General features: G+C 39.9%; 2 protein-coding genes across 6 annotated transcripts in view; both read right to left on the reverse strand.

The window, feature by feature from the left end:
- The window catches only part of LOC119971262 (dipeptidase 1-like), a 40,841-nt gene extending 39,095 nt beyond the window's left edge, over nt 1–1,746 (reverse strand). Inside the window, exon 1 of the mRNA XM_038806572.1 lies at nt 1,572–1,746. Coding sequence (XP_038662500.1) covers nt 1,572–1,699 — 128 coding nt within the window. The 5' untranslated portion in view covers nt 1,700–1,746. The remainder of the gene's footprint in view (nt 1–1,571) is intronic.
- A 3,848-nt stretch (nt 1,747–5,594) lies between these two features.
- znf507 (zinc finger protein 507) overlaps nt 5,595–12,321 on the reverse strand; it is a 42,649-nt gene continuing 35,922 nt past the window's right edge. For all 5 annotated transcript variants that reach the window (XM_038806584.1, XM_038806585.1, XM_038806586.1 and 2 more), the window contains 2 exons: nt 11,672–11,806; nt 5,595–9,772 (listed from right to left, as the gene is read on the reverse strand). In XM_038806584.1, the coding sequence (XP_038662512.1) occupies nt 9,388–9,772; nt 11,672–11,806 (520 nt within the window). In that variant the 3' untranslated portion in view covers nt 5,595–9,387. The remainder of the gene's footprint in view (nt 9,773–11,671; nt 11,807–12,321) is intronic.

Genomic DNA, 12,321 nt, shown 5'->3' on the forward strand with positions numbered 1-12,321 from the left:
AGTTTTGTGCAGAGTCTGTTGAAGTAAGTTAAAGGTGTTTGTGGAAAAGGAGCAGAACCTTTGACTCTTTATACAACAGCAGCTAAACGTGTAACAACTTCAGCATCACCATTCCTCGAATCATTGTTATCGGTATCATTGAACACATTTGATATTCCAAATTTTTGAAATGATCCCAATATTGTCAAAAGCTCAGGTTTTCCACATATCTATGACCCATTTACACAACGGACCGGATTTTCCAGCCGGTCCCACTCGCGGGATCTTCTGGTCCAGCCGATGGCAACCCCACCGTGGGATGTGAGCAATGGGAAACCCCTTTGACAACAGCAGGAGGAATATCGCCAATGTTGCTAGTAAGGGTGCTCACCTATTGGCGCTTTTAGTGAATGTTTTCTTGCTGCCAACATTCAATCACATCACAACTTTTGAATGCTATCCTTGGGAAATGTATTTATACACAAAACCAAGGGCTGAATAAAACTCGTAAAACTGCTGCGCATAAGAGACATTAGTCATCATCTTAAATCATGGACTACATTGTCGACAAGGTGGGATTTGAACATGCCCTAGATGAATAAAGCTTTCCTTCTCTTTGCGTGACTTGATTCACCCAGTCGTTCCCTTGAACATGAATGGCAACACCTTTCTGAAGTTTCTATTAGGGAGGTTTACACTAGAATTTCACCCTCGGCTTTAAAGTTTGTGCCATCCACCACACAAGGTGGATCCGTGTCTTCTTGTGGCCAGCCATCTTTACAAGGCCATTTTTTCCATCAATCTTGGTCTGGTCTTGATGCTGGATGTCAAAATTCAATAGTGTTTCTTCCATGTTTTCAATGCAGACCAATCGCTATTCATTCTTCTCAGTTGACAAAACTGCGAAATGTGTTGATTTTATCGTCGTGTTCAGGTGGTGGATGTTGAAATTTTATTTTCCTTATGGTGCACTAAATTGCACCTTTTCATGAAACTTGTCCAGAATCTGACACTGGTCTTGAATCCTGAAATACAACTTTTCTTCGCTCTTCTGATGGCGTAGTCAAGAAGGTGTGTGGGTGATAGAATTACCATTTTGCCGATGCTTGTTAACCCATTCTGCTCCCCTTTTCTCCAGTTTAAGGTGAGCTGTGTACTTGTTCTTTCTTGAAAGCATTGAGATAGATCACGTAATGCATATTAGACCTATTGCTTGGCTGACCGATTCTGCCAGAATTGGTGGAGGGAAAATCTAACAGTTCCTGCATGTGCCTTTAAATGAAAGAATCTTAGTAATTACTGTTTCACAACATGGTGTGCTTCCTGAGAAACCAGGGTCGACATTTATGAGGTGTGTAAAAAATTACTTATGCCCAGAAGTCATGGGTAAACTTTTACATAAACATTTAAGATATTGGCTGTTGCTCCAAAACAGTTGAAACCAAGTGCAAGGTTCCATATTAATTTAAATATCATCACTTATATTAATTTATATAAACAAATTTGAGGACATAAGCTCAGTGAAGAAAGCCTTAAAGCGTAAAGTGTGATATGCAATTGCGACACAATTAGGAATACAATAATTTACTCACCCATCAATCAATGAAGTATTTTTCATTAACTGCTCAGCCTTTTGACGATAAGAAAGCATAGCTGTGTGTTTTTCAAAACATTGCATTAAACTTAGCAACAGTAAAACATCCAGAGATTTTAGTATCATTTCTACAGGATTTTTAATATTTCTCACAACTACAACGTGCTTCTTGCTGTTTGACTTTGTTAAATTGTCAAGATTTCTTAAACAATGGTTTTCTGTTACAGGAAACAGTTCCTTTGTGACTTTAGGCAGGGCAAAAATAATGGTTTTATTGTGGCATATCCTGTCAAAATTAGATGGGATGAAACAGAAACTTAACATTCAAATAGAAGTAAGCATCTATTGTAAGTATAAATCAAGCCTACAATTATTTTTGTAAATATAAAAGCTAGGAATTTGACGCATAATATTCAGTCAATTTCTGACCGTTTTTAAGACACTCTTTATTAGCTTTCACAATGCACTTCTTGTCCTTGTGATGGTGAATTACTTTGGTTTAAAAATTCAAAAGGATTTCATCTAAATTTTGCAAAGGCCTTTCATGGCTGACTTGTGGCTCACTTTGGTAAGAGATGAACAACGTTGAGATGGATGAAGAAACAAGAATTTAAAATGTCCGAAAACAGCTCAAGGCTTTCTATAAAATAATTACTTGTGAATTTGAATATATTTCTTTGATGAATGCATGTAGAACACCTTAATTGATACTTACAATAGATGCTTACTTCTACTTGAATGGTGTGTTTCTGGAAAGTAGGTTTTAAGTCTTACACATAAGCCGTTGTCGTATTAATTGATTTTTACCCTAATTTTGTATTTGCCAACTGCTTCCTGTTTCTGTAATGTACAAACATATAAATTAGGTGCAGGCCATTTGGCCTTTCATCCCTGTTGCACCAATCAAGAAAATCATGGCTAATCTGATTGTGGGTTCAATTCCACTTTCCTATTCGCTTGTCAATCAAAAATCTTAACTGATTCACTCTTGAAACTATTCAGTGATTCTACCTCCACCAGTCTCTGTGCAAGAGAGCTCGACAGACTTGTGACCCTTAGAGAAAGAAAATTCCCCTAATATCTATCTTAAATGGGAGATCTCTTATTATTAAACTGTGTTCCCTGGTTCTAGCCTGTCCCAGAAGGGGAAACATCCATTCAATATCCACCCTGTCAACTCCCGTCACGATCTTACATGTTTTAATAAGATTGCCTCTCATTCTTCTAAACTCCGATACACAGGCCCAGCCTGGGCCAACGTTTCCTCATGGGATAAACCTCTCATTCCAGGAATTAGTCGAGAAAACCTTCCAAAATTAATATATCCTGTAATCAAGCTGTGAAACAGCAAGATACACAAGGTCAAGTAACACATGTGAAATCTCGCAGGAAAACACACATTTAGGTCACTAATGAAATATCAGATGTGTTGCTTTCAATGAGAGTGCATGAAAACATTGAGTTAGGCAAAGCAATCAAATATATTTTGCTTCTGAAGTTAGCTTTCAGTTGGAGAAGGGTTAAAATTTCTAAGTTTGAGTCGAATGTTGCAATAGACTTTGCAATTTCCTTTCTCCCTTAAAGTTTTAAATTCAATGGAGTGAATTTCAATGGGTATGTGTTTTTTTTTGTCCACACAGGAACGTATTCTGTCAATACATTTATCAATCTTCCACGACTCAAATTGTCTGCAACGCCAGCGACAAAGATTATCAGCAAGCACCATGAGCAGGAGTCTCTATTTCAGAAACTGTGTGGACTCTGGGACTGAATCGGTGGACTTCTATGACCACTAAATTGCCGCTGGTTCCAGAGCAATTTATGATCTGTTAATGGGCTAGCACCCACGCCATGTGGAACTTAATTGATTCCAATGAAAAACCGTGCCCAATTCACTGGGGCTGGGATTGCCACTCAAGAGACTGCCAAATTGCTGCCGCGTATTAGCACTCCACTCCCCACACATACACTAATCCCAGCCAACAAGATGGCAGCATGCCCCCCCCCACCACTTCCCCGTTCCCAAACACAGAGCTTGAGACAGTGCTGGACGCAGTGGAGGAGATGTGGGCCACCCTGTTCCCTGGGGTGGGAAGGAGGCTGCCAGTCACCACCGTACACTGGGCCTGGGCGCAGGTGGCAGAGGTTGCGAGTGCTGTGGGTCTCACTGCCAGGACCGGACAGCAATGCAGGAAGCAGCACAATCTCAGGGGAGCCAGGGTGAGTAACTAGCACCGTGCCCATGGCACCAATCCCCGTCCCACACACCCATAACCCTCCCCCCCCCCCCCCAACCAGAGGGCAACCAAACCCCACCCACCGGCAGTATGCACGCACCCATACCGCCCACCATGGCCGGGTGCCTTGGTTACAAAGGCCACCAACTGCCCGCCCCTATGCTGTAAGTGTCTGACTGCCTAGCACGGTGTGCTTTCCGACCGCCCCCCCCAAGCAGAGATGTTGGTTCAAGTGGCAGGACTCTGCAGAGAGACTGGAGGACTGCCAGACCTGAAATCGTCATGGAGCAGCGGGTACTGGTCAGTGAGCTCTGAGAGGGCAGTCCTGGGGTGGAGGTCAGCATGAGGCAACAAAATGAGGCCCCGCTGAGTTGCGGTGTCCTTATAGCACGCGTGGCATGACCCTCACACCTCCACCACACCACCCCAATCTGCAACCACGATCCAGTCATGCGTCATGTCTTGTGTCTTGCAGGATCACCCAGCAATGAGTCGGGCCCTTCTGGTGGCCCCTGACTCCAACCCCAAGCATATTCGAGCTAGGAACCAGCAACGGACAGCAGTGAGAGCCCCCAAACGCCAGCCCGAGACACCTCGGAACACCAGGCCGAGGACTATACTGACTTTCCGTTATATCTGTCACCAGCACCTCCATCATCCCAGAGACACTCACCTCGGTTGGGTATGTTAGCAAAGAGGCTCCTAGGGCACTATCTGGTGTGCACCACATGCATGCAGTGGTACATCAGGTGGAGGTAGCAACACCCAACGGGACGGATAGTCGGAAGGTCCCAACCCAGGTACCAGCTGCTATCCAGACGGGTCTCGGGCTTCTGGAAAGGGCGGACAGGATAATGGAGATGTAGTCACAGCCAGGGACTACCCGTTGGGGTGTCAGCAACCATCCAGCGTCTGCAGGTGCAGTTGGAGGAGTCCAACCGCTTGCAGGGGCAGGAAGCAGTGCCAACCGTGCGTGAGACCCAGGCTAAGACTGCATGGGTGGTATCTGTGGTGGAGGCCTTGGGGGCAAAGGTATCGGCCACGGGTCAGGATGTTCAACGCCTGGGGCACTCTGTGCAGCCGGTGGCCGAGGCACAGGACAGAACTGCTTTTCGCAGGCAGCTATGTACCAAGGCCACCTGGACATCACAGCAGCACTTGATCTTGGCCCAGTCACAACCCGTTATGGCTGAGGGCATTGCCAAAGTGCTGGCTGACTTGATCGAGTTCCAGGTGATGGCCCAGTCCCAGCAGAATGTGGCTCAGTCCCTGTGCTCCTTGGCCATGAGTTAATGTCAACAGTGTTTATTGTATATGCGGAGTAGAATGCATTGACTCTGCTGTCAGCGCACTGGAGTACGGCTTTCAGTCAGACGCCAAGCGCCAGCCACAATTTTCGGCTCGTGTGCGATTCTCTGCCCAATCACGTTTCGTGATTCTGGGGCACTGGACAGAGAATCCTGCCTCATATTTTTGTAATGACCTTAAAATTTCTGAACAGTTGTAGCTGAAATTCATTTCCCAGGCTGACATGGATGGGCAGAATAAATAAGTTGCAAAGGAATGCAGAATAACTATAAAGATCGGATTCAGGCCACTGTTTATGGAGGATAAACAATAACATGAACTGGTTGGGCCAAATGGCCTGCTTTCATATTGCTATCTAAATTTATGGTCACGACCCAGAATTCTGAACACTAAGCACTTGACTCTCACTAAAAGCAGAACAGCATTTGGAGATGATGCAACAGGTTAAAAAAAAAGATGATATACTACATTGAATGTACCTTCAGATTTTTTTAAGAAAGATTTATTACCAAATTACAAATGGTATGCTGAATAAAACATAATAGATGACAAACAGTACAAGTAAAATAAATTAATCTAATGTTACACAACATTTTAAGTAGTACAATAATTACAGAGGTACTACAGGTCTGGTTTTATTAACACAGAAAAGCTTGCTCAGTTCTACAGTAAGAAATCCATATAGCTTTTGGCATTAAGGCATGCAGCTTAACGTGCGAATCAAATTTGGATACACATTCCTACACGCACACACTCTCAGTCCCATTATAAAAAGATACTTGTCAGTTTTCTAGAATGCTATGCTTTGGCTAACAAAATGTTTTAGTGTTGTTGGTGACATCTGGGGAAAAAAGTTCATGTATTCAAAATAATTCTTTAATATCAAATGGCATGTATGTTACATTACTTATACAGCTTCCATATCCAATTCAGATATTGAATTTTAAACTTTCCTTGTTGTACAATCATGGATCTTTAACAATTATATATTACATTTTAACTAAGTGCTTTTAAAATATCCAAGTATGGTACCAGTAGCCACCGTACAAAGTTTTTGTTTAGCAGTTTCATATATTTTGGATTTACTGATAATTAGAGATATAAGCATAGAGCCACGCAAACCAAAAACAAATTCTGATATGAATGGGATATAAAATAACAAGAATAAAAGTATTTTTATCCGGATCTAAAGGCTCCAGGTTAAACCTCTTAACAGTTAAATCAAATAACATTGCGCAAAAGCAGGTTTCTTCTTACCCTACATTTGTGTGTGGCATGATCACCCAAAGTAAACTTTTGTGCAATAAGGTAGTCTGCAGTTTTCTCTCTACCAATGATGCACAGTACTTAATCTTTCAGTCATCCGTGTAATGATTCAGGGTTCAATAATAAGGATGTACTTCTTAGTCCTTACTAGTCAAGCTGAATCCAGCTTAAAGAGAAGCAAAAATCTTTCCGACACCTACATTTAAATATAGGTCCTTCCTGTTATCCTTTCGGCCCAATAACCTTGAAACCATAATTTATTCTCAAAGATATGGAACTGTATGCAGAAAACTGTTGAAGCAATTTTTAAAAATTTACCTTTAGCAACTGACTTAATATTTTCCTCAATTCTTATTATGTTACCTACCTGTATCAATCTCTTAACTCACCATAGAATTTAAATTAGGTAAATAATATTGGCTTACAGCAGGTTTTGATTTCTCTAATCAGTAGTAGAATTTAAGTAAGATTTTACCAATGTTAGAATAGATGTGTCAAGTTGTTTGCGTATATCAAGATGAATTCTCAATGATTCACATCACTAAGATGTTGTTCTGTAGCAATAGGTTGCAACAACCAATGGATTCAATTTCTGAAAATCTTAGTTCCATTTAAATTGGAATTTCAAGCCAAATCTGTTCTCTGGTCTGCAAATAGCCATATAAACATTGGGCACTTTGCAAACCAGATGATATCAAACTTTTAACCATCGGTGGTCCAAATAATGTACAATGTACTCTAAAAATAGTAAGTATAATTGAGACAAAACCAAGCATTTTTGAGATTCACTCACCTTGTGTGCAATACAAATTGGGCATTACAAATTCTTACATATCAGCAGTTTGGATGTTATTGCTTCCTATTGTCTTTCACATTGCTGTCAGTCTATTAAGGCTTCAAAGTTCTTCCAAATGCTGCTTAATTTTGGAATATTAAGGAAAGGACACAGGATAAAACTAGCAGCTATAGACCAGTTAGTTAAACCTTGGTGGTTTGAAAACGTGAAGTCAGGCAAAGTCCAATACAATATCATTTGCATTTCTTTCAAGTAACAAAGGCAAAGATACTCTCACTCAAACACAATCTTCACTTTTTAAAAGACACCAAATTCATGGGAAAGTGTTTCACAAACCTCTTTTTACCCGTTGACAAATACTTAGCAAAATAATCATTCTTGTTGAAATGCATTGTTCCCTTATTTGTTTGTGGTACGGTTAATGATGAAAGCAACACTTGGTTTTTCTGGCTTTTCTCAAAATACTAGTTTAGCCAAACATTTGCCTGAAGATAGTGTTGTCTTCCAAAGGCCATATCTTCACTTTAGATACTACTTGGTGTAAAAAGGCAAAGTATTTCCTCATAAATATTCAAATTTTAAATAGATTGCTGAACTGTTTTAATTGCTGTTTCTCAGGCCAGTTTATTGCTCAAACTGAACAGTTACATTTCACGGAGTTCTAAAATTGGAAAATTGGTTCAAAAATGAATTCAAAGGTAAAATCACAAGTCTCTTAACTATCATTTAGCCACAATATCTGCATTAAAGCAAAATATTTAACTCATTGCAAAAATATTGTTACACCTTTTATTTATGCGCATCAATGTTTGCTGTGTCTGTTAAAAGTAAATTCAGCCTAAATTTATAATCTTTAATTTATATCAATGACATTGTCAAATTTTAAGTGGATTTCCCCCGCTCTCAAATGGACTATTGTAGCTTAAAATTTATTCATAACAAGATACCTTACACTGCTTATTCAACCCTCGTGTTTCAGTGCAATATTTCTTACAAATTGAGGAAAATCATAATTTTAAGCAGTAAAATCACAAATTATAACCGTTTAAAGGACTCAAACTGCTAATGTTTATTTTTTATCTGAAGTGGCTATCTCTACCAACAGGCCCAGGACAAACCTCGGAGTGCTAGAATTATTAGCTCATTAAAGATGATTTTGAATAATTTCCACTTGTAATACAACATACCAACATGTTGATTTTGTCCAAGCTCAAAGCCTAGCTATTTCAGTCTGAAACATCACAGCTCAAGTGAATATTCGCAAATCTTAAATCCGACTTAAGGGTAAAATAAGTTAGCAATTATCCACTCCTCCAAATAAAACATTTAAAATGTCAGTGTACACTATGTTTGGAACAAAGCCAATTTTCTGACCCCTTTGAAATGACTCAACAATATTGCTGCATGGAATTTCAAAGATAATCTGTCTATAATGAAATTAGGTATTCACGGAACACAAAAAAATTAAGCAGATTAAAAGCATGACGACCTTTTAAAGATGTACAAAAAAGTGTGAACTTGGGACTCACTACTCAGATAAGGCTTTATTCCTTTTGATTTGCAGTGGAATTATAAAGCACGTATCAGATGCTATTGTGTTTCTAGTCAGCCTGCTGTCATTCCTAACTAGAGGAAAACTCGGACCAGATGAGATCCACAGAAAATTATGGTACGAACTAAAGCTTTGAACAAAACCTTTGTTCGAAGCCCAAATTCATATTACTGCTTAACAAGGACAAAGCTTATACTCAACAATTCCTTCACATATCGTTGTCCTTAAGAGATTTGTTCAGTGATATGATTATAAAATAGCACCATGAGCAAAGTGCATTGTGAATACAGTAACTCCACTGCCATGTAACAGTTTGTAACTACATGCATAAATATAAAAAAGTTTAATAAATACAGAAATACCATCTGTACCTAAAACACCAGTATTTAGGACGCAGTGTGGAGCAGTGTAAGATAAATTGAAATATCAAAATGATCTTTAAACACTTTGTTTGCATCTAGGTTATTTATATGAAAGATATTGCTTGTAATAAGTTCTGAGGGCGAGAACAGTAATGTTTACAACGTTTAAAAAAAGGAAATAAATCACTTTTTAAAATGTTGACATTCACTTTGTGTTCACACTGGCACAAGCATATCTCATGACGTCATCCACAAAGAGGCAAATATGTACTGTATAGTTTCTCTAGCTTGATTTAGTCAGAACCGCTCTGTTCAGGCTGGGAGCAGTGGTCCTTGTTGAGGATGATGTTAATGATCTCGCCCTCATGCTCTTTCATGTGATCCATCAAAAGCTCTTTACTGGTGGATTCAAATCCGCAGATACAGCAACAAAACAGCAAGACGCAGTACTCCATGCCAGCACGAGTCTGACTTCCACTTTTTCCTGGTGTATCAGAGGCATTTATGTCTGAATTCAACTTCTGGCACTTTTCAGGGCTTTTGGTTTCATCAGTAATAAGGTCAATTGCCTCTGGAGTTGACACAAGCTTATCAGAATTCATAGAAAGAGGATGAACTGATGGTGATGATATTTCTTCAACATCCTCAGCTGAAGGTTTTCTCTGGGGCTCTTGAGACCTAAAGCAAGTTAGAGATCAGATATAAAATGCAAGCATAGTAGGTATCCCTCCCTAATATCTTTATCTATAGTATTTCCTGTTATCTTTCCATACGAAAGTGCTTCGGTTTGTTCCATGTTAATTGCATCCACAGCTGGTGACACTGCCCTTTCATGTTTTAAAAATTATTTCCTTAATAATGAGTCTGTACAGTGTGATAGCAGGTTTTGGCCACTGGGTGACATGGTGGAGCAGTTGGTTTTCCTCCCCTCTTATGAATTGGTGCAAGATTGGATGGATTTTTATTTTGATGTTCCTCCTTCCAGGCTAGAAATAATCCTTAAAATGTTCCTTCAGCCTTTGTTTCACCAGGCCTCCATTTCCTTTTGGCACTCTGGTAGCAGTGCAAGATTAAATAGCCAAGCCTCCCAGTGTATATTTACCCTCTCAAAGTTTTAATTTCATAACATCCATCTCCCATTAGGGCCAAAAAAACTACCGACTGTCGTCCTAAAGGTGGTACATCAATTGTTTGTACCTGTCAAAATGTAATGTGGTGGATACAGTGAAGGGGCCTGGCATGATGACATTTAGGATACCGGTAAGCTGCCTCTACTGCGTGCCCTGCTGGAATGAACAGTCCACCATAACATATGTACTTGGCCCCCACCTCAACTGGCAGAAAATAATCATCCAATTGAAAATTCAAGAGAAAACCTAGCTACAAACGTGTAGAAAATGGGAATGGAGATCTTGGTAGGAAGAACAATCAGGGGAAATATAAACCAAAGGGTTTGCAGCACCAGAGCTATCTGGGCTACATGTGCAATATCACTGAAGATGGAAGAGCAGGATGAGGAAGTGGTTAAAAAGGCATATCTATTTTGGTGATTTTAAGTAGAGGCATGGAGAACAAAAGCAATGAAGTTATGTCTAATCTCTACAAAACACTGGCTCAGCTTCAACAGCAGTATTGTATTCAAAGAAAGATATGAAGGCTATAGTGCAGAAAAGATGTGAATAGTTCCAGGAATAAGAGATGTGGAAAGATTAGAGAAGTTGAGGTTGTTCTCCCGAGGGAAAAAAGGTTTAGAGGAGATTTGACAGAGGTGTTAAAAACCATAAGTGGTCTAGACAGAGTGGAGAGAGAAAAATGTTCCCATTGGCAGAAGGGTCAAGAACTAGAGGACACGGAACTGAAGTGATGGCAAAAAAATCAACGGTGACATGAGGAAAATCCTTGCTACACACTGAATGCTTATGATCTGAAATGCCTGCAAGGGCATTGGAGGCAGATTCAATTGTATCTTTAAAAAGGAATTGGATAAGAACCTGATGTGAAATAAATTGCACAACTATAGGGAAGGGGCAAGTGAGTGGGACAAGTTAAACTGCTTTTCAAGAGAGCTAGCATGAGGATGGACTGAATGGTCTCCTTTTGTACTGTAACTCTTATATAGGGGTCATTGAAAATCTCTCCTCAGATTTATAGTAAAATGATGTACCCAGGGAGAAAGCTTCCTCTCTCGCTGGTGGAGGAAGTATGCTTATTAATTCTCTCCCTTTCTCTTCCTCTCCCCATGAGAATGAATATAAATTGAGTGCCTGTGAGGTGGGAGTCTACACTCTCATCTCCCTCTTGCTGAACTAAAATCAAAGCCTTATTACATCTCCTCCTCCTCCCAAAGAAAATAATGTCCCCATGCCAAGCCATAAATAGCTAACAGCCATGAATATAAATTCCTACCTAGGTAACCTAGCATTAAAAAAACATTCAGATTTTAGTTGATCAAAAAGAGTCTTGCACCAATTATTAAATCTGAAGATGCTCAGCAACGTACAGCTGAATCAAACATACACAACAAAGGCACCATTAAAAGCTTTAAAGACTTTCACCATCAATTGCATTTATCCTCACCTGCTGCTTTGTGAAATGGCTTCATTAATGGCTTTATTCACTTGTTCATAATTATAATTTTGATCACTTGCATGTTTCCACATATGGGACTTCAAAGATGGAGGATGGCTACACACATAACCACATAGAGAACACCTAATAAGAAACAGAAAAAAATAACTTAGTTAGTTTTCTTCAAGGTAAATACATGAATAAAACCCTATATAGCCAGATGGTCTCATAGTGATAGAAATAGGCCCTTTTTCTTTGGAGACCTCACAACATTGGACTTTTCAGCCTGTGTCCTCGCTCTGGACATACATGCACTCCCCTCACCCCCTCCCCAGTCTGCTCCCTCAGCTGTATGGCTCTTCCAAAGACAACTATTCAAGCTGACTGCTTTCTCACAAGACTGTGAGGACCATGTTGGATTTATTCTGCTAGCTGCAAGCAGGAATAAATCTTCCCAGATATTTGTCTTTTCCAAAACCCAAACTGAACTCCCTGCTTCTATCAACAAACACACACAAATACATTACATAAAAGAATCTTCTAAACAAGACTCCACACAATCATTATCTCCACGACAACGTGGCACAGGTTTGGATGATTCAAACACAAATGCCACTTATTTTACCTTCAACACAATTCTTTTGATTCTTCAACCATGT

This window comes from Scyliorhinus canicula, chromosome 9, assembly GCF_902713615.1.
Source record: "Scyliorhinus canicula chromosome 9, sScyCan1.1, whole genome shotgun sequence".
NCBI classification, from domain to species: Eukaryota; Metazoa; Chordata; class Chondrichthyes; order Carcharhiniformes; family Scyliorhinidae; genus Scyliorhinus; species Scyliorhinus canicula.